This window comes from Hyla sarda, chromosome 2, assembly GCF_029499605.1.
Source record: "Hyla sarda isolate aHylSar1 chromosome 2, aHylSar1.hap1, whole genome shotgun sequence".
NCBI lineage: Eukaryota > Metazoa > Chordata > Amphibia > Anura > Hylidae > Hyla > Hyla sarda.
This window is the reverse complement of record NC_079190.1, coordinates 311,850,639-311,872,692: the sequence shown is the minus strand read 5'-3', so window position 1 is coordinate 311,872,692 and position 22,054 is coordinate 311,850,639. Positions and strand designations below refer to the sequence as shown.

Below are 22,054 nucleotides of genomic sequence, written 5' to 3'. Positions count from 1 at the left end.
CAGCTGCCGTCTGAAGGGGGGCGGGAGGCCAGCTGCCCACATATTCAGTATCAGGTGTCACACCTACAGCCACTGTCTCAAAGGCACTCCCACAGTGGACACAGACACGTTACTATATGGTTACAACATTGTGCACTGAGGCCTGCACGTCACTGACCACCAACACATCTGCAGCTTAGCCAATAGCAACAAACCACACTGCACAACATTATACTCACCATGAAGGCAATGTGACAAACAAGAAAATATTTCCACGACAAAGGGGGAGGGGGGGGACCCTGCTGTTGCTGCTGTCTGAAGGGGGGGACCCTGCTGTTGCTGCTGTCTGAAGGGGGGGGGACCCTGCTGTTGCTGCTGTCTGAAGGGGGGGGGACCCTGCTGTTGCTGCTGTCTGAAGGGGGGGGACCCTGCTGTTGCTGCGGTCTGAAGGGGGGGGACCCTGCTGTTGCTGCTGTCTGAAGGGGGGGGGACCCTGCTGTTGCTGCTGTCTGAAGGGGGGGGACCCTGCTGTTGCTGCTGTCTGAAGGGGGGGGACCCTGCTGTTGCTGCTGTCTGAAGGGGGGACCCTGCTGTTGCTGCTGTCTGAAGGGGGGGGGGGACCCTGCTGTTGCTGCTGTCTGAAGGGGGGGGGACCCTGCTGTTGCTGCTGTCTGAAGGGGGGGGGGGGACCCTTTGCTGCTGTCTGAAGGGGGGGGGACCCTGCTGTTGCTTCTGTCTGAAGGGGGGGGACCCTGCTGTTGCTGCTGTCTGAAGGGGGGGGGACCCTGCTGTTGCTGCTGTCTGAAGGGGGGACCCTGCTGTTGCTGCTTTCTGAAGGGGGGGGGGACCCTGCTGTTGCTGCTTTCTGAAGGGGGGGGGGACCCTGCTGTTGCTGCTGTCTGAAGGGGGGGCGGACCCTGCTTTTGCTGCTGTCTGAAGGGGGGGCGGACCCTGCTTTTGCTGCTGTCTGAAGGGGGGGGGGGGACCCTGCTGTTGCTGCTGTCTGAAGGGGGGGGGGACCCTGCTGTTGCTGCTGTCTGAAGGGGGGGGGGGACCCTGCTGTTGCTGCTGTCTGAAGGGGGGGGGGGACCCTGCTGTTGCTGCTGTCTGAAGGGGGGGACCCTGCTGTTGCTGCTGTCTGAAGGGGTGGACCCTGCTGTTGCTGCTGTCTGAAGGGGGGGGGGGACCCTGCTGTTGCTGCTGTCTGAAGGGGGGGGGGGACCCTGCTGTTGCTGCTGTCTGAAGGGGGGGGGGGACCCTGCTGTTGCTGCTGTCTGAAGGGGGGGGGGGACCCTGCTGTTGCTGCTGTCTGAAGGGGGGGGGGACCCTGCTGTTGCTGCTGTCTGAAGGGGGGGGGGACCCTGCTGTTGCTGCTGTCTGAAGGGGGGGGGGACCCTGCTGTTGCTGCTGTCTGAAGGGGGGGGGGCCCTGCTGTTGCTGCTGTCTGAAGGGGGGGGGCCCTGCTGTTGCTGCTGTCTGAAGGGGGGGGGGCCCTGCTGTTGCTGCTGTCTGAAGGGGGGGGGGGACCCTGCTGTTGCTGCTGTCTGAAGGGGGGGGGAGGACCCTGCTGTTGCTGCTGTCTGAAGGGGGGGGGAGGACCCTGCTGTCTGAAGGGGGGGGGGAGGACCCTGCTGTTGCTGCTGTCTGAAGGGGGGGGGGAGGACCCTGCTGTTGCTGCTGTCTGAAGGGGGGGGGGAGGACCCTGCTGTTGCTGCTGTCTGAAGGGGGGGGGGAGGACCCTGCTGTTGCTGCAGTCTGAAGGGGGGGCCCTGCTGTTGCTGCAGTCTGAAGGGGGGGGGGGGAGGCCTGCTGCCGTCTGAAGGGGGGGGGGGCGGGAGGCCTGCTGCCGTCTGAAGGGGGGACTCTCTGCTGCTTCCACTCCTTCCCTCAGCTCTCTGAAGCTAAAGCTGGGGGGAGTGAAAGCAGAGGATGCAGCTCTGCACGGGGAGGAAGAACGCAAGTTTCCACAGCTGAGGGCTGCAGAGTATGGAGCGGGCAGGTGTCCGGAGCCCGCTCTATACAGACCGCTGATCGCTGCAGCGCTTGTCAGGTCCGGCCCTGCTTGCCTTAGCCCTTCTTGCCTTAGCCCTGCTGAAGCCGGGCTAAGGGCCGGAAAAATTCACCTGCCCGGCGCCCGGAGCTACACGTCTCGGGCATCGGGCGATAGGAATTCCACATCCATGCGCGTGTGTATGTATATGTGTATATACACACACACACACACACACACACACACACCACACACCACACACATATACAGGGACACTTTTGTTTAAAAAGAGGAATTTTAATTTTTTATTTTTTTTTAGTCCTGCTCACTGCCAGCACTGTGCTTCTGCCCCTCCCCATGCTTCTCACACAGAGATAAAGTGAAAGTAAATACAGGCAGGCAGAGTGAGGGGGCTGGGAGAGAGCTTGTACCTGCATGCAGCCCTGTCAATCGTGAAGTGGGTCCATGATGTAGGTGTTGACCAGTGAATACTGCAGGGCTGGTATGCATCTCAGTAGGCAGGTGGGCAATTTTTTTTGACTGGCTTTTTCAGTATGAAATACTGAATTTTTTTTAATAAAAGCAATTGCAAAACCTATTTGGTTTTGCATGCTTTACAACATATCAAAAGGTTTTTATATCTGACAGTGCCCATTTAAGTCAATGTTGATCGCAACATTTAGGGGTTAAATGACTGTTTCTCAAGCGCTTCATTGGGGGACACAGGACCATGGGTATATGCTGCTTGCCACTAGGAGGCTGACACTAGGCAAAAAACAAAAGAAGGCTGGCTCCTCCCGGCAGGATATATCCGCCCCCTGCTCTGAGCAACTCAGTTTTTAGCTTCGTGTCAGGGGAGGTAGACCCAGGTCTGGGGTCTCTCCAGGCCTCGTCTTTATTCTTTTTGTTTTTTTCCTAGCTTCAGCTGTCTAGCTAGATTTTCTCTCCCTTTTTTGTTTTCTCTAGCGTGGGGGACAGTAGCATGCAGCCAACTGATTCCCCCCCCCCCCCCCCCCACATTCAAGCTAGGGGCACGGTGCATGGAGCTGAGAATGGGCTGTTAACCCCTCTGCGCCAATTACCAGCGCCTGGTGGGTCCGGCTCCCCCATTCGCCCCTGTTCGCCATGCCGGCAAAAGGCAGGAGGCCCTAGCTGTTCGAAGACTACAGAATTGTGGGTGAGTATGAAGTCCTTCTGGGTAAGTATTCCCCCCCCACCTTCCCCTCCTTTCCCCTCTTTTAGGTGGGGCAGCTTGGTGGCTATTGGGGAGGTATTTGCACCTTGGGCCCCCCTCATCTGTTGCTTTGGGGGGGCTCTCTTCCTAGCTGTGCGGCACGTGTCTGTTTCCTCGGGCGGCGTGCATCAGCTCCCCGGCTCTTTATTGTCACTGGCTCTCCTTTGTGTTGCAGGGTCCTCCTGTGTCCCGGCGGTTCTGACCTCCTGCATGTCAGATATGGTTGAAAGTCTGGTGTCGGTAGTCAGGGACACCTTTCACCTGCAGGACCCAGGAACTTCCGGAGCTGCCCCTGAAGTCTCCTTTCACCGCTCTCGTCAGGCTCCCATGGTATTCAGCCCACATGCTGAATTTGACGACCTGTTGGATGCGGCCTGGAAGCAACCGGTTAGGCGCTTGCACAGGTTTAAGAAGCTCTAGGCTCTCTTTCCCTTTCCGCAGGAGTTAGTTACCAAGTGGTCCTCTCCTCCTACGGTGGACCCTCCTGTGTCTAGACTGTCCAAGTCTACTACCCTGCCGCTGGCTGATGCTTCTTTTAAGGATCCATCGGACAAACGTATTGAGCACCTGGTGAAATTTGCCTTTGAGGCGGCAGGGGCTGTCCGGTCCCCGACCTTTGCCTCTACTTGGGTATCCAAAGCCCTGTCGATCTGGGCTGGTCAACTGCCCCAAGGGATCTTGGCGGGCACCTCCTCTGCTGATCTGGTGGACTTGGTGCAACAAATCGCACATGCAGGGGACTACCTCTGCTGGGCTTCTTTGGAGTCCGGCCTTCGCCTTGGGCAACTTTGTGGCTATCAGATGCTCCATGTGGCTTAAGGCTTGGAATGCCGATGCTGCCTCTAAACTCTTTCACTGAGCTTCCTTTTCAGGTATCTGTTATTTGGTAAACGCCTTGACGAGATCATTTCTGAGGCCACAGGGGGCAAAAGTTCGCTCTTGCCCCAAAATTGACCACGCCGCTCGGATCCTTGGAGACGGACTTCTTCCTCTCGTCCCTTTAGTTTCTCGGGTCGCTCGGACAGAACCCCTGTTTCACAGCAAAAGAGGGCCCCGTCCTTGAAGACTCGCCCGTCCTGGAAATCAGGACCTCATACCACCCGCCCCTCTTCCAAATCTGGGACTCGCAAGCCCCCCACGCTATGAGGGTGTGCCCCCATCCGAAGCTTCCCTTCGGGTGGGTGGTCGCCTGTCCCCTTTTTCGGGATGTTTTGGCTGGCGCAGGTCCAGGTCTCAGGGTTATCGCATAGAGTTCGCTTCTAGGCCCCGGGATCATTTCTTCCAGTCCCACCCTCCTCGGTCTCCTTTCAGGTGGCCCTTTGCACTCTTCTCTCTCAGGGAGTGATTGTGCCAGTCCCTCCCTGGGAATGTTTTTCGGGGTTCTACTCGAACGTCTTCGTAGTTCCCAAAAAGGACGGTTCAGTTCGTCCGATTCTCGACCTGAAGCTCCTGAACCGTCATGTCTGCCTTCGGCATTTTCGGATGGAGTCTCTGCGATCGTTGTCGCTTCCATGGTTCAGGGAGAGTTCATCTCCTTCGTGGACATCCGGGATGCCTACTTACACATCCCTATCTTTACGGCTCACCAGCGTTTCCTCAGGTTCGCGGTGCCCGAGGGTCAGTTCCAATTTGTCACCCTGCCCTTCGGCTTGTTAACTGCCCCACGAGTTTTTACCAAGACGCTCACCGCTGTGGTTGCCCTCCTCCACTCTTGGGGCATCTCGGTGCTTCCCTACTTGGACTACCTTCTCGTCAAGGCACCCACTCTGGAACAGAATCGGGTCGGCCTCAGCATCACCCTTCAGACGCTTTCCAGATTCGGTTTGATCATCAACCGTGCAAAGTCCAATCTGTCCCCGTCTCGGTCCCTGATTTTTCTCGGGATCCGCTTCGACACTGCTGCTGCTCGTCCCCTCTACCGGAGGACCAGCTCCGGCAGCTTCTGTCGGGGATCCGCTCTCTTCGGGCGCGTTCTCCATTCGCACCTGCATGTCCATTCTGGGCAAGATGGTGGACTCCATAGAGGCGGTCCCTTTTGCTCAATTTCTGTGCCGTCCGCTCCAGTTGGCCATTCTATCTCAGTGGGACAAGTCTCCCCTGTCTCTTCACCACAGGATTCGGCTTCCTCCCCAAGTGCGCCATTCCCTCCTTTGGTGGCACCAGTCCCCCCTTCTCCAAGAGGGTGGCTCATTTCTTCCTCTCCATTGGCGCGTCCTGACCACGGGAGGGGTCTTCAGGGACCGGACTCCCTATTGCAGGCAATCTTCCTGTGCCTTCGGCACTGGGGCTGCCTGCTTGGGGGCCTCCCAGTCCGGGTTCAAACTGACGTCACGGCTGTGGCATACATCAATCGCCAAGGAGGCACCCGCAGCTCGGTGGCCATGAGAGGCCGTGAAGATCCTCCATTGGGCAGAGCTTCACGTTCTAGCCCTTTCGGCGGGGCACATTCCTGGGATCGACAACTGGGAGGAAGACTTCCTAAGTTACGCCACCACAGATTCTGCCACCTCAATTCTCTTTTTGCAGGGTGTGGCTCACACGAGGTCCCGCCTTTTTGGCCTTCCACCGCGCCTTGGGACCTTAACCTAGTGTTGGATGCCCTTCAGGGCGCTCAATTTGAGCCTCTCTCAGGTCTCTCTTCGTTTCCTCTCCTGGAAGGTGGCCTTTTTAGTCGCCATCACTTCCATTCGCTGGAACTCGGAACTGGCTGCCCTCTCCTGCCATGCACCCTTTCTGGTGGTTCACCAGGTCAAGGCGGTTCTTTGGCCAGTACCACCTTTTCAGCCCAAGGTCGTGTCTTCCTTGCACTTGAAAGAGGACCTAGTGTTACGTTCCGTCTGACCGTCCCCTTCTCACCCGCGCGAGCGCCTGCTTCATAAGCTGGATTTGGTCCGAGCAGTGTGGACCTATTTGTTGGTCACCTCCTCCTTTCGGCGGATTGACTCCCTATTTGTGCTCGCCGAAGGGCGGCTCAATAGGGCTCTCTGCCTCCAAGTCCGCAATCTCTCGGTGGATTCACTCTGCCGTTTCGGAGGTGTACCGCTGTAAGGGTCAGGTGCCTCCCTTCTGCCTGACGGCTCACTCCACCCGTACGGTGGGGGGCCTCCTGGGCGGTCAGTCATGGGGCCTCAGCCCTACAGGTCTGCAAGGTGGCGACTTGGTCGTCGCTGCATACCTTTTCCAAGTTTAACCGTGTGCATACTTTTGTATCCTCCGACGCAGGCCTGGGCCCCAAGGTTTTACAGGCGGCAGTTCAGGGGTCCACCTGAGCCTTTTTTCTGTCAGGGTTGGCATGCCCTCCCCAGGGACTGCTTTAGGACATTCCATGGTGCTGTCTTCCCCAATGAAGCGCTCGAGAAAAGTAGAATTTTGGACTTACGGTAAATTCTTTCTCAGAGCTTCTATTGGGGGTCACAGCACCCGCCCATTGTATTTGTTGCGGACAGTCGGTTTTCTGCCCTTCCGGGGTGGGGGCGTTCTCCCTTTTTTGTCAGTTTCCCTTTTTTCTGGGTGTTGTGTTCGGACTTTTTTTTTTATTTTGTTGGTTGGCTCTCCTTCTGCTTTGGGACTAAAACTGAGTTTCTCAGAGCAGGGGGTGGGTATATCCTGCCGGGAGGAGCCATCCTTTTGTTTTTTGCCTAGTGTTGGCCTCCTCTGGCAAGCAGCATATACCCATGGGGGGACATGTATCGTTATTTGTGTATGGTAGAAGCAGTTTACCCCTTTTCCCGAATTCTAAATTATGCGCAGAGGAGCTAAATAAATTGCGTGTAAATAAAGTAATCTCCTCAATCCACTCTTTGGAAAATAGAATCGATGATTTAGAGCATCTTGCTACGTTAAGCTCAAGATGGCTTATATTTGGGAAAAAAAAACAGCTCTTGCGGCAAAATTTATAGTGTAAAGAAAAAGTACGCAGTTAATAAATCCATGTGTACTATAGATGTCACTCCAAGGTACCCCGATTCAGCCACATCTGGAGGACATGCTCTACCAAAACGTGCGCAAAAAAAATGGCTTGCGCAAAAAAATACACACAAAACGGGTAAAATCTTTGACACATGTCCCCCATGGTCCTGTGTCCCCCAATAGAAGCTGCGAGAGAGAATTTTGGACTTGCCGTAAATTCTCTACTTTTTCATAGCAGTCATCACCTCCTGTATTCGAAGCAGGCAGATTTCATAGTTACTCATAATTGTCCCTCTAACAATTTTTTTTTTTTTTTTTTTTTTTTTTTTTCCTGTTAAAGAAGGGTGTGCACCAAAAGAAGCCATCAGGTCATCGCATTTGACAAGTTTACCAGAAGTGTTGCAAAGGAAAGGTACCAGTAATCATCTTTTTATTTTTATTCATTTCACATTTATTTTACAAAATGCAAAGGTCATAATTAATCTGAATTTGATTTGATACATTTCACATAAATATCAGGGTTTTCTTAATAGGTTTATTTGTGTTTTCATGAGACTGCAAATAATATATTTATGGGAAGTTTCTAGGGAACGTGTTTATCACTGTGTATTTAGAAAAAAGTACAAATAAAAAAAATAAAGAAAATGATCTTTAGGAATATAAAGTCTCAAGAGCTGCCATCTAAACCTCCAGGCTATGATTATACTCCACTCTGTTAAGAATATTAACAGGACCGCCATACAGTTCTTATATTGCTCCATCACAGTAGTAAGAAGACCTCGATAAAAAAATCACCTCCCAGTGGAGACAGAGGCATAGCCTCCATCACAAAGTTTTTCGCTCGGTGTTCCTTCAGTGTAGGTGGCAGTAGCCAGTTACGTCATAGGTGCTGCGCTTTTTATGACACATGGGGCCGTGCATAGCAGAGGGGGGGAAGGTAGAGCCTCACCACGCTCTCCCACTGAGATGGTCCAGTCTTGCTCCCCCACACCCAGATGGATGCATGACTCCCAGCAGGGGGAGGAGCATGAGGGAGGAGCAGCCCCAAGTGCGGGCCCCCGCTCGTGGTGCTGGTTGGCTGCAAGTTGATCCCGCAGACCAGCCCACATCTCCGGGGACCCAGACCCAGGGAGCCAAGAGCAGACCAGTACAAAGCTGCCTCCATGGCAAAGGATCCACGCAGGAGAGGTACCTCCGTTCAGGGGCTTTGATTTCGGCTTGCAGGAAGTGGCAGGAAAGGGGGCAAAGTGGCAGAGACGGAGGCGCGGCAACCTGTCATGCTGTCCCCAACACTTGTCGCCCCCCCCCCCACTGGCAATGGTCACTCACAATGACAATGACTTTAGATAATCTGCATTAAAAGCAGGGGCGTGGAAATAAAAAATAAAAAAACTTGTCCATGGACTAAATGACCAAACCAGGAGTGGTGAACTCTCCCTGAGTTAAATACTCATCCTGTTAAGTTGGTCTAAGGCCCCTCATCTCAGCCAAGCCAGGTCACCCTGCTCTGTACTGACGAGGGGCAAGAACCCCGAAACAGCTGTCTGCAGATGGGTACTCTTTCCTTCTGGAGAGAGATTTCTGGCTTGGCATTAATCCCGATTAGCTTTTTATATTCCGTAACTGGAGCTAAGCTGATACCAGGGAACATCGCCTGATAAGGTGATGTAATGAGAGAGAGATTTAACGCCATTCACCTTGTGGTCAAACTAAATTTGTATAGTTTCCGTTGGGCGGTATACCGCTTCATACCGAATACCGCTGTATGTATTTTTCCTATACCGCAATACTGGCCGCGCCCCTCCCTCTTCAATTATCAGCCACAGTGGCTCTTCCCACATCAGGGAACTCATCATCGTCCTCCTGTGAGCCGACGATGCTTTAAATAAATTAGTTGCATACCGCAGCACTGGAAATGATTAAAGGACATCTGTACTGATGAATTTTACATATTCCTGTGCCCGGGCTGCAAAAATAAAGAAAATAAACTTTGGCTCACCTTCCTACGTTCCCCCTTTGAGGCAGATACCGGAGCAATGGGGGAACGTAAGAAGGTGAGTCAAAGGTTATTTTGTTTTTGCAGCCCGGGCACAACAATATGTAAAATTAATCAGTACAGTCCTTAAACCTCTTATGGACTTAGGGCGTACCTGTACGCCCTAAGCCCGGTTCCGGTGTGAAAAACACGGTCATGCTGTGAACCCGCATCACACCGGGTCGGTCCTGGCTGCTAACAATAGTTGGGACCCTGGGCTAACAGCTGTTAACACTTCAGACGCGGCAGACTCGCGCTCCCTTTGGCTCGCTCTCGCGTTCCCTTTGGCTCGCTCTCGCGCTCCCTTTGGCTCGCTCTCGCGTTCCCTTTGGCTCGCTCTCGCGCTCCCTTTGGCTCGCTCTCGCGTTCCCTTTGGCTCGCTCTCGCGCTCCCTTTGGCTCGCTCTCGCGCTCCCTTTGGCTCGTTCTCGCGCTCCCTTTGGCTCGTTCTCGCGCTCCCTTTGGCTAGCTCTCGCGCTCCCTTTGGCTCGCTCTCGCGCTCCCTTTGGCTCGCTCTCGCGCTCCCTTTGGCTCGCTCTCGCGCTCCCTTTGGCTCGCTCTCGCGCTCCCTTTGGCTCGCTCTCGCGCTCCCTTTGGCTCGCTCTCGCGCTCCCTTTGGCTCGCTCTCGCGCTCCCTTTGGCTCGCTCTCGCGCTCCCTTTGGCTCGCTCTCGCGCTCCCTTTGGCTCGCTCTCGCGCTCCCTTTGGCTCGCTCTCGCGCTCCCTTTGGCTCGCTCTCGCGCTCCCTTTGGCTCGCTCTCGCGCTCCCTTTGGCTCGCTCTCGCGCTCCCTTTGGCTCGCTCTCGCGCTCCCTTTGGCTCGCTCTCGCGCTCCCTTTGGCTCGCTCTCGCGCTCCCTTTGGCTCGCTCTCGCGCTCCCTTTGGCTCGCTCTCGCGCTCCCTTTGGCTCGCTCTCGCGCTCCCTTTGGCTCGCTCTCGCGCTCCCTTTGGCTCGCTCTCGCGCTCCCTTTGGCTCGCTCTCGCGCTCCCTTTGGCTCGCTCTCGCGCTCCCTTTGGCTCGCTCTCGCGCTCCCTTTGGCTCGCGCTCCCTTTGGCTCGCTCTCTTGCGCTCCCTTTCGCTCGCGCTCCCTCTCGCCCGCGCTCCCTCTCGCCCGCGCTCCCTCTCGCTCGCGCTCCCTCTCGCTCGCGCTCCCTCTCGCTCGCGCTCCCTCTCGCCCGCGCTCCCTCTCGCCCGCGCTCCCTCTCGCCCGCGCTCCCTCTCGCCCGCGCTCCCTCTCGCCCGCGCTCCCTCTCGCCCGCGCTCCCTCTCGCCCGCGCTCCCTCTCGCCCGCGCTCCCTCTCGCCCGCGCTCCCTCTCGCCCGCGCTCCCTCTCGCCCGCGCTCCCTCTCGCCCGCGCTCCCTCTCGCCCGCGCTCCCTCTCGCCCGCGCTCCCTCTCGCCCGCGCTCCCTCTCGCCCGCGCTCCCTCTCGCCCGCGCTCCCTCTCGCCCGCGCTCCCTCTCGCCCGCGCTCCCTCTCGCCCGCGCTCCCTCTCGCCCGCGCTCCCTCTCGCTCCCTCGCGCTCCCTCGCGCTCCCTCGCGCTCCCTCGCGCTCCCTCGCGCTCCCTCGCGCTCCCTCGCGCTCCCTCGCGCTCCCTCGCGCTCCCTCGCGCTCCCTCGCGCTCCCTCGCGCTCCCTCGCGCTCCCTCGCGCTCCCTCGCGCTCCCTCGCGCTCCCTCGCGCTCCCTCGCGCTCCCTCGCGCTCCCTCGCGCTCCCTCGCGCTCCCTCGCGCTCCCTCGCGCTCCCTCGCGCTCCCTCGCGCTCCCTCGCGCTCCCTCGCGCTCCCTCGCGCTCCCTCGCGCTCCCTCGCGCTCCCTCGCGCTCGCGCTCCCTCTCGCTCGCGCTCCCGCTCGCTCGCGCTCCCGCTCGCTCGCGCTCCCGCTCGCTCGCGCTCCCGCTCGCTCGCGCTCCCGCTCGCTCTCGCTCGCGCTCCCTCTCGCTCGCGCTCCCTCTCCCTCGCGCTCGCGCTCCCTCTCGCTCGCGCTCCCTCTCGCTCGCGCTCCCTCTCGCTCGCGCTCCCTCTCGCTCTCGCTCCCTCTCGCTCTCGCGCTCTCTCTGTTCCTTAGCAGCACATTTCAGTTGACGCTTAGCAACTCAAAAATATTGCAATGTATTCTTTAACAGCTCAGATCCTCTCGCTCTCGCTCTCGCGCTCTCGCTCTCGCGCTCTCGCTCTCGCTCTCGCGCTCGCGCGCTCTCGCGCTCTCGCTCTCGCGCTCTCTCTGTTCCTTAGCAGCACATTTCAGTTGACGCTTAGCAACTCAAAAATATTGCAATGTATTCTTTAACAGCTCAGATCCTCTGCCACATATTCAAAAAAATATCTTAGCACAAGTCTCTTAGCGGCAGTTTAAAGGCTGAAAACAGCTGCAGGTGCCCCCTTCTTAACCACCTTTGTTCCAGCTGGAGCCCATGAGTCATTTACATACAGGCAAGTTTAATTCTAGTAATTGTGTAACTTGCATCTGGCTTTTATCGCTAGTTTTCCCCTGTACACACTACATCTTAAATATTACTTTTCCTGCAGTTAGAGGAGACTAGCCACTGGGGTAGAAGCAGTGGAAGTGTTTGTGTGTGTGTTTGAACGTCTTAAGGATGCAGGGCGTAAATGTATGCCCCAAGCCTACTTCTGTTTTTTTCCACTCAGGAGCTGAGCGCACGTCATAGTTAGACCCGCGGCTAATGCTGGACATAACTGTTCATGGTAATGTCCGGTGTAGCAAAGGAGTGCCGATAACCATGATCAATGCAGAATTGAAAACTGTAAGCAATCTAAATAGAACATGTAAAAGTCCCCTATGGTGACTAAAAAAATTGGAAAAAGCATTTAAAGTTAAATGTAAATTAACCCCTTCCCTAATAAATGTTTTAATCGCCCCCTTTACCTTTAAGTAAAATTAAATAAAAACAAATTAAACTACTCGATCAATGGCTTCCAGTGGGGGGAAAAAGTATTTAGTCAGCTACCAATTGTGCAAGTTCTCTCACTTAGATGAGAGGCCTGTCATTTTCATCATAGGTATACCTCAACTATGAGATATGAGAAAAAAAATCCATAAAATCTGTCAGATTTTTTAAAGAATTTGCAAATGAAGGTGGAAAAGAAGTATTTGGTCAATAACAAGTTCATCTCAATGCTTTGTCAACTTCCTCCAAAGGTTTTCTATGGGGTTGAGATGTGGAGACTGGCTAGGCCACTCCAGGACCTTGAAATGCTTCTTACGAAGCCACACCTTCGTTGCCCGGGCGGTGTGTTTGGGATAGTCATGCTGAAATACCCAGCCGCGTTTCATCTTCAATGCCCTTGCTGATGGAATTGTGTTTTTACTAAAAAGTTCTACTTGGGTTTTATCTGACATTCTCCCAATCCTCTTCTTGATCATCCAAATGCTCTCTAGCAATCTTGAGATGGGTCCACGGGTCCGGAGTTGTACTGACTTAAGCAGGGGGACACATTTGGCACTGCATGATTTGAGTCCCTGGTGGCGTATTGTGTTACTGATGGGAGCCTTTGTTTCTTTGGTCCCAGCTCTCTGCAGGTCATTCACTAGGTCCCCCCATGTGGTTCTGGTATTTTTTGCTCACTGTTCTTGTTATCATTTTGACACCACGGGGTAAGCTCTTGTGTGGAGTCCCAGATCGAGGGAGATTCAGTGGTCTTGTATGTCTTTTATTTTCTAATTGCTTCCACAGTTGATAGCTTGCCTATTGCAGATTGTCTTCCCAGCCTGGTGCAGGTCTAGAATTTTTTTCTGGTGTCCTTCGACCGCTCTTTGGGCTTGGCCATAGTGGAATTTGAAGTGTGACTGTGAGGTTGTGGACATGTCTTTTATACTGATAAAAAGCTCAAACTGATGCCATTAATACAGGTAACAAGTGGTGAAAAATTTGAAAATTTTATGAAAAATTTGAAAATTTTGCATTTTTCTAACTTTGAAGCTCTCTGTTTGTAAGGAAAATGGATATTCAAAATATTTTAATTTTTTTTCACATATACAATATGTCTACTTTATGTTTGCATCATAAAATTGACAAGTTTTTACTTTTGGAAGACACCAGAGGGCTTCAAAGTTCAGCAGCAATTTTCCAATTTTTCACAACATTTCCAAACTCACTATTTTTCAGGGACCAGTTCAGGTTTGAAGGGTCTTCATCTTAGAAATACCCCACAAATGACCCCATTATAAACTGCACCCCCCAAAGTATACAAAATGATATTCGGTCAGCCTTTTAACCCTTTAGGTGTTTCACAGGAATAGCAGGAAAGTGAAGGAGAAAATTCACAATCTTCATTTTTTACACTCGCATGTTCTTGTAGACCATATTTTTGAATTTTTACGAGGGGTAAAAGGAGAAAATGTATACTTATATTTGTAGCCCAATTTCTCTCGAGTAAGCACATACCTCATATGTCTATGTAAAGTGTTCGGTGGGCGCAGTAGAGGGCTCAGCACCGAAGGAGTGACAAGGGGATTTTGGAGAGAACATTTTTCTGAAATGGTTTTTGGGGGGCATGTTGCATTTAGGAAGCCCCTATGGTGCCAGAACAGCAAAATAAAACCACATGCCATACCATTTTGGAAACAAGACCCCTTGAGGAACGTAACAAGGAATTAAGTGAGCCTTAATACCCCACAGGTTTCACGACTTTTGCATATGTAAAAAAATAAAATAAAATTTCACTAAAATGTGTTTCCCCCCAAATTTCACATTTTTGCAAGGGTTAATAGCAGAAAATACCCCATAAGTTGACCTGAAGTGCACTACGGGCGAACTACAATGCTCAGAAGGGGAGTCATATTTGGCTTTTTGAGAGCAAATTTTGCTCGGGGGCATGTCCCATATAGGAAGCCCCTATGGTTGCAGGACAGCAAAGAATACCCATATGGCATACCATTTTGGAAACAAGACCCCTTGAGGAACGTAACAAGGAATAAAGTGAGCCTTAATACCCCACACGGGTTTCACGACTTTTGCATACGTAAAAAAAAAATTAATTAAAATGGGGGTTTCCCCCCCAAATTCCACATTTTTGCAAGGGTTAATAGCAAAAATACCCCCCAAAATTTGAAACCCCATCTCTTCTGAGTATGGAGGTACCCCATAAGTTGACCTGAAGTGCACTACGGGCGAACTACAATGCTCAGAAGAGGAGTCATATTTGGCTTTTTGAGAGCAAATTTTGCTCGGTGGGCATGTCGCATTTAGGAAGCCCCTATGGTGCCAGGACAGCAAAATAACCCCCACATGGCATACCATTTTGGAAACTAGACCCCTTGAGGAACGTAACAAGGGGTACAGTGAGCATTTACCCCCATTGGTGTCTGTCAGATCTTTGGAACAGTGGTCTGTACAACATTTTTAATTTGCACAGCCCACTGTTCCAAAGATCTGTCAGACACCTGTGGGGTGTAAATTCTCACTGCACCCCTCATTACATTCTGTGAGGGGTGTAGTTTCCGAAATGGGGTCACATCTGGATATTTTTTTTTTTGAGTTTGTCAAAACCGCTGTAACAATCAGCCACCCCTGTGCAAATCACCTCAAATGTACATGGTGCACTCTCCCTTCTGGGCCTTGTTGTGCGCCCCCAGAGCACTTTGTGCCCACATATGGGGTATCTCCGTAGTCGGGAGAAATTGCATTACAAATTTTGGTGGGCTTTTTTCCATTTTACCTCTTGTCAAAATGAAAAGTATAGGGCAACACCAGCATGTTAGTGTAAAAAATTTATTTTTTTACACTAACATGCTGGTGTAGACCCCAACTTCACATTTTCATAAGGGGTGAAAGGAGAAAAAGCCCCCCAAAATTTTAGGCAATTTCTACCGAGTACGGCGATACCCCATATGTGACCCTAAACTGTTGACTTGAAATACGACAGGGCTCCAAAGTGAGAGCGCCATGCGCATTTGAGGCCTAAATTAGGGATTTGCATAGGGGTGGACATAGGGGTATTCTATGCAAGTGATTACCAAACAGGGTGCCTCCAGCTGTTGCAAAACTCCCAGCATGCTTGGACAGTCAACGGCTGTCCAGCAATACTTGGAGTTGTTGTTTTGCAACAGCTGGAGGCTCCATTTTGGAAACAGTGGCGTACCAGATGTTTTTCATTTTTATTGGGGAGGGGGGCTTTGTAGGGGTATGTGTATATGTAGTGTTTTTTTACTTTTTATTTTTTGTGGTAGTGTTTTTAGGGTACGGTCACATGGGCGGTGGGTTACAGCGAGTTTGAGCTGCCGCATCGCAAACTTGCAGCCTGATACTCACTGTAAGCCCCTGCCCATGTGAATGTACCCTGTACATTCACAGGGGGGGGGGGACCTCCAGCTGTTGCAAAACTACAACTCCCAGCATGCAGTCTCAGTGCATGCTGGTAGTTATAGTTTTGCAACAGCTGGAGGCACACGGGTTGGAAAACACTGAGTAAGGTAACAGACAATGTTTCCCAACCAGTGTGCCTCCAGTTGTTGCAAAACCACAACTCTCAGCATTCTCAAGCATGCTGGGAGTAGTAGTTCGGCAACATCTTTAGAGCCAGATGTTGCCGAACTACAACTCCCAGCATGCTTGGAGTTGTAGTTTTGCAACATCTGGAGGACTACAGTTTGCAGACCACTTATACAGTGGTTCCCAATCTGTGCCCTTCCAGATGTTGCAAAACTACAACTTCCAGTATGCCAAAACTGTCCAGGCATGCTGGGAGTTGTAGTTCTGCAACATCTGAAGGGCCAGATGTTACAGAACTACAACTCCCAGCATGCCTGGACAGTAAGGGCATGCTGAGGATGTGTAGTTTTGCAACATCTGGAAGGGCACAGTGGTCTCCACTGTGGACCTCCAGATGTTGCAAAACTGTAACTCCCAGTATGCCCAGACGCCAAGGGCTGTCTGGGCATGCTGGGAGTTGTAGTTTACAGGGTCCCATTACAGCAATGCATGTCGCTTTACGGCAACGTGCATTGCTGTAAAGGACCCGACCGCGGCTGAAGATCAACTCACCTGTCGCCGCCGCCGTCTTCATCGCAGGGATCCGGGTCTTCAGGGACGAGGTAAGTACCGGGGCCGGGCCCCAGCACTCCCCCGTCCCCCGCCGCGTCCTCCGGTCTTCCTCCTGTCCTCTCCGGACTTTCAGGGGCCGGGCAGGGCGGGAGGAAGTAACCGCCCCCCCTCCTGCGATTGGTCGGTTAACTAACCCACAGATCGCAGGGGATCGGAGGAGGTGGCAGGCTTGCCACCTCGTTTCTATTCTTCAGCATGGTCCTGGCTGTCTGTGACAGCCGGGATCATGCGAAATTACCGGGCGGTCGGGTCCCAGAGCGATTTCTCTTGTGATTTGCGGCGATGGCCTACATGGCCCCCCTTGGCGTTTGCCCTGGATGCCTGCTGAAGGATTTCAGCAGGCATCCAGTTCCGATCTCTGCCCGGCGCCGGAAAACCGGAAAACGCCAGAGACCGGAAAACGCCAGGACCTTAAGGCCCAGGGTGTGAGGGCGTATCCATACGCCCTGGGTCCTTAAGAGGTTAATTTAACTCATCCTGACTTTTCTGCCAATTTCTTTCTCTATCGGCTCCATTGGGGGACACAGACCATGGGTGTGTGCTGCTGTCACTAGGAGGTTCGACACTATGGCAACAAGAGATCGGGTCCTCCCAGCAGGGTATACCCGCCCACAGGCAGCTGAGATAATCAGTTTTAGCTTAGTGTCTTAAGGTTGTGGACATGGTCTGGAGTTCTCTCCAGACCAGGTCTTATGTTTTATTATTTTCCTAGTTAGGGATGTGTTAGTTTTTTATTCCTATTTCTTTCATGTTTTCAGGTGGGGATTCAGGAACTGCGGCTCACTGTCTCCCCATTGCGATTGAGGGGGCACAGACATTGCGTATATGCGCTGTTAACCCCCTCTCGCCAAAGGTCAGCGCCTGGGGTTGTACCTCATGGGTCCGGGTGCCCCTATTTCCCTGCTCGCCTCACTCGCACATGGTAGCTCGGCGTGATGCGGGTGACAGAAAGCTGACTGAAGACTTCATAGGAAGACTTCATGAGGTAAGTTCTTCTGACTGAGGTGAGTATATTCCCTTTCTTCTAGGTACAGCCTTGCAACCTCTGGAGACCCTCACTTTTTGCCCACTTTTTCTCAGGGGCTGGCCTGGACAGGGTTTTTTCTATATTTATTGAAAAAACTGGGGTGAGCAGGAGCATTTTTGCATTGGGGCACAGCTTTATTCAGAGGGCACTATACTTTTCACTTTCCTGAACGATATGTTTGTGGGGTGTGTGTTTCTTTAAGCGTCTGACAGCCACGGCATTTTTACTATGCGGGCACATGAAGCGCCGGCTTACTTCCGCTTTCGGAAGCAGTCGGCTGCCGGCGGCGTCTCGCTCGCTTCCCCGCAAGCGCATGTGCGAATGACGTGTGCTCGGGGAGAGGAGCGGGCGTGGGCGCCATTACTGACCTTCTTGTCAGAAGCTGAGGCGCTATAGCTCCACCCCTTCTGTTGTCGGGGCTTCTGAGAGGCGCTAATCAGCCTCCATTCAGCGCTGTGCGCACGTTGAGAGGCAGGGGCCAATCAGCAGTGCCCCTGGCCCGCCCCTGTTATGCAATTGGCCGGCATTGCTCCCTTCTTTGTCTACACTAGAACTGAGTTCTCCTCACAGCAGCTGCCCTGGGGTCACAGACTTGGGCTGCACAGACAACTGGAGCGTTAGTTCATCATTTTGTCTGTAAAGGCTGTAATTCTAAAATGCCTGGTTCTGCTGAACACATTTGCTCCCTCTAAACAGTTAACTGGAGTGTTAGCTACTTATTACATCTGTAAAAGCTGTATCTCAAAAATGTCTGTTTCTGCTGAACCACTTGTTCTGCCTGCTCCACTGCTTCCCCAGCCCCCCCTGCTTTTCTACCCCGGTTGTCTACCAGACCCAGTTGGTTCGGCCGCCCCCTCCAGCCTGGGTTCTCTCCCTCCCCCAGTCTATATCCTACTTGGCTCAGGTCTCCTGTTATGAGGTGACTGCATTGGAGAGGCCCTCCTGGCTCCCACTCTCCTCCTATACTGATGCTCTCGCATCGTCATGGGGGTGTTTTTCATCTGACTCATCCTTCGAGTCTTCTGGCAGGCACGGGCGCTCCCCTCACAGGCATCGCTCCGTTACTCTGCCCTGTAGCAAGCGTCGCTCCCCTAGAGGACACTCCCATGTTTGTCGCTCTGGCTCCCCAGACCTGCTTACCTGGTCAGTCTCCCCCTATTCCAGGGCCACCTTACACGTTCCCATTCACCTGGAGAACATGTGGATGCAGTTTCTGATTCGGCCTCTGATTCAGAGGACCGCACGGATATTTCGGACATGATCCACTCATTGGTCTAGGCCACAAGAGACACCTTCCATCTAGAGGACCCAGGAACTTCCGACGTGACTCCTGAAGTTTCCTTTAATCGTGCCCAACCTCCAGGGCTGCCTCACCTCGTTCCCATTCTCCCGGAGAACTTGTGGGTGAGGTTTCTGATTCGCCCTCAGACTCTGAGGACCACACGGATTTGCCTAATGTGGTGTACTCATTGGTTTCGGCCATAAGAGACACCTTCCAGCTAAGAGAAAAACAGAAAAAAGACCGACAAGCGGCGCCTCGTGTATTACCCAGAGATAAAAGTGGGAGGTATGAGGAATGGGGGATGACCCTACGGGGCTTATAGATGGCCGCTCACCTCAAGATGGAAAATAACAGGCCTATTTAAAGGGGTACCAATGATGGTGCGTCGCTGCTCAGCCAGTGGGTGGCAGGATCAACCCAGGTCGTCCTGTAGATGCAGTGGAGAGGAATGGAAGAGAACCCTTGGATACCGGCGCTGCGACTAGAGCATACAGACAATAACGTCCAGAGTAGAGTAAAAGATCCTAAGCAGGACCATGATCCTCACCAGGATTACGCGTTTCGGGAGGAGCCCTCCCTTCCTCAGATCAAGCTTGATCTGAGGAAGGGAGGGCTCCTCCCGAAACGCGTAATTTGTTCTTGTTTAATAAATGGTCCTGCTGAGAATCTTTTACTCTACTCTGGACGTTATTGTCTGTATGCTCTAGTCGCAGCGCCGGTATCCAAGGGTTCTCTTCCATTCCTCTCCACCTTCCAGCTAAGGTCCCAGGAACTTTGGACGTGATCCAGAAGATTCCACTCAGCGTGCCCGACCTCTTCCAGGGCTGCCTCACCTCGTTTCCATCCACCTGAAGAACTTGCGTATGAGTTTTCTGATTCGGCCTCCGTCTTAAAGGAACGCACGGATGCCTGATGTGGTGTACTCATTGGTTTCGGCCATAAGATATACCTTCCATCTAAAGGACCCAGGAACTTCGGACGTAGCTCCAGAAGTCTCCTTTTCTTCGTGCCCGACCGGCACCCAAGACCTTCAGTTCTCACGCTGAATTTTACGCCCTGCTGGTATCCGCCTGGAGGCACCCTGACAAGAAGTTTCCGGAAACTTAGACTGTTCAAGCGTGGTATCCCTATCGCCAAGGACCTCTTTGCTCGGTGGACCTCCTCTCCAACTGTGGATCTGCCGGTCTCCCGCCTCTCTAAGGTGCCTATCCAGCCGACATGAAGGTGGAGACTTTGGCAAACTTTGCCTTGAGACAGCATGATCTTCCTGCTTTTGCTTTGGCCTGGGGGTCAAGGGCCCTTTCAGTGTGGTCTCCCAACTCCGCCAGGGTAGTCTTCAAGATCCCTCTGGAGGATTTATTTAATCTAGCCTGATGCTCCGCAGCTGGAAATTTTCTGTTCCATCAGCAGCCACTGTGCTGCCTTTGCCACAAGCTACCTGGTAGCCACCGTCCCTCCCAGGAAGGGAGGCGTCGGGCGGAAAAGAGTTCTTTATTACCTCTGGATACGGCTCACAGCACCGCTTTCCATCGCAAGTCCTCCTTCGGGTTCTGCGGACCTTTGGTGCCACACAGGGTACCAACAAGGGGTCCAGCCGGGCGCCTTCATGGGAAGAGGGCTTCCTCCTTCCGGACCTGTTCCTTCCAGAGGTCGGCTATCCGTTCAGGGCGTTTTGCGGCCCCATCGGGCACCCGTAGGCCTTCCTCGATCTGATGGGTCGCCCCCACCGTCCGACCTTTCTCGGGTGGTTGGTCGCCTCTTGCTCTTCCGGGATGCCTGGACTACGCACATTCATTGTCCCGGTTCCTTCAGGGGAACGTTTTCGAGGTTTATTCCAACATCTTTGTGGTCCCCAAGAAAGGAGTTTCTGTTCGCCCAATCTTGGTTCTCGAGTATCTCAGCCAGCATCATCTACTTCCCATCCCGAATTGAGTCTCTCTGTTCGGTGCTGGTGTCCCTGGTTCATGGGGAATTTTCGTTCCTCGGTGTACATCAAGGATGGCTGCCTCCACATCTCATTGTTCCGGTCATCAGCGGTACCTCCGCTTTGCAGTTCCGGAAGATCATTTTCTATTGTGGCTCTCCATTTCGGTCTTGCCACTTCAACGCAGACCTTTAACAAAGTCCCGGCGCCTGTGATAGCCCCTTTTACGGACAACAGTTGTTTCTGTGATTCCTTACTTGGACGACCTTCTGATCAGAGTTCCAGCTAGGGCCCAAATCCTGGAGAGTTTTGGTCTCAACCTCCAGACCTTGTCTCTCTTCGGTTGGATGGTCATTCGGGACAAGTATAACTGCTTTCCTGGGGCTCCAGTTCGACGCGGCCCGATTTCAACTCTGCCGACCAATCGGCAGACTCTCTTATCAAGAGTCCGATGACTTCGGCACCCTGCTCCAGTTTCCATTCGCTTTTGCATGGATGTCCTGGGTCGGTTAGCGGCGGCCGTGAAGGCCGTGCCATTTGCCCAGTTTAATCACCGACCTCTTCAATTGGTGATTCTCTTCCGGTGGGACAGGTCTCCATTGTCGCTCGACAGTCTTGTCGGTCCCTTCTATGGTGGCTTCGTTTCCCCCCTGCTTTTTTGGGGGCGCTCCTTCCTGCCCCTCCCTGCCAGTCTGTCAGGCTGGGGAGGTGTTTTCAAGGACTGTCCGGTCTGGGGCCTTGGTCACTTGAAGCCCTTTTCCCCTTCAACATGTTGGATCCTAGGGCAACCCTTTCTTTGCTTGCTTCTTGGGAAATTCCCTTCTGGGCGGAACTCATGTTTCCGGCCATCTCGGCGCTTTTCATTCTGGGCGTTTCTGGGATGTGGTCTTTCTCAGCCGGTCCTCAGCCGTCCAAGGCGAGTGGTCCCTACATCCGGAGGTGTTTGCAGTGACCTCTGCACGTCCCGCCACAACCAAGCGTTCCTCTCTCTTTGTCGGGCTTTGCCCTACCTTATCTGTTTCCTCCCCTTCCTCTCTTTTCGGGGTCCTGAGGAAACTCACAGCAGAGGGCGTTCCCGCCATTCTCATGGCCCAGACTGGCCCCGGCAGGCGTGGTACGTCGTCGTGGTCAGGCTTCTGTACTACTTACCTCTGCACCTTCCCTATCGTCCAGATCTCCTATATGAGGTCTCCTGTGCCACCCCTATTTACCGTCTCTGCTTTTGACGGCGTGGCGTTTGAGACAGCGGTTCTGAGGACCCGCGGTTTCTCTTCCCAAGTGGTTCACACCATGCTGAGGGCTCACAAGCCTTCCTCTGCAAAGGTTTACCACCATACCTGGCGGTCTTATTTCTGTTGGTGTGAAACTCAGCCTTTTTCTCCGGTCGTGGTTGGCTTTCTGCCATTTCCAATCTTTTTCAACGTTCTTTGGCGTTCAATTATCATGTCTGAACCTAGTTCAGGGAGTGGCACAAGCTGCCCCTCCTTATCAGTCCCTTTTTTTCGCTTGGGACTTACACTAGGTCTTAGGTGCTCTGCAGGACGCCCCTTTTGACCCTCTCAGGGACATTTCTTTTTGCTTCCTTCCCCGGAAGGTGGTGTTCCTTATTGCTCTT

At 53.3% G+C, this 22,054-nt stretch overlaps 1 protein-coding gene across 5 annotated transcripts in view; it reads left to right on the top strand.

Moving 5' to 3' along the window:
• Positions 1-22,054, top strand: part of ZNHIT3 (zinc finger HIT-type containing 3) — a 181,930-nt gene that overhangs the window by 4,835 nt on the left and 155,041 nt on the right. For 3 of the 5 annotated variants that reach the window (XR_008888852.1, XM_056557688.1, XM_056557686.1), the window contains exon 3: positions 7,453-7,524. The exons of 1 other annotated variant lie outside the window; for it this stretch is intronic. Coding sequence is in view for 3 of the 4 variants with exons in the window: in XM_056557688.1 (XP_056413663.1) it covers positions 7,453-7,524 (72 nt within the window). In the remaining variant the exon portion in view is untranslated. The remainder of the gene's footprint in view (positions 1-7,452; positions 7,525-22,054) is intronic. One more of the 5 variants, XM_056557687.1, reaches the window with a different exon arrangement.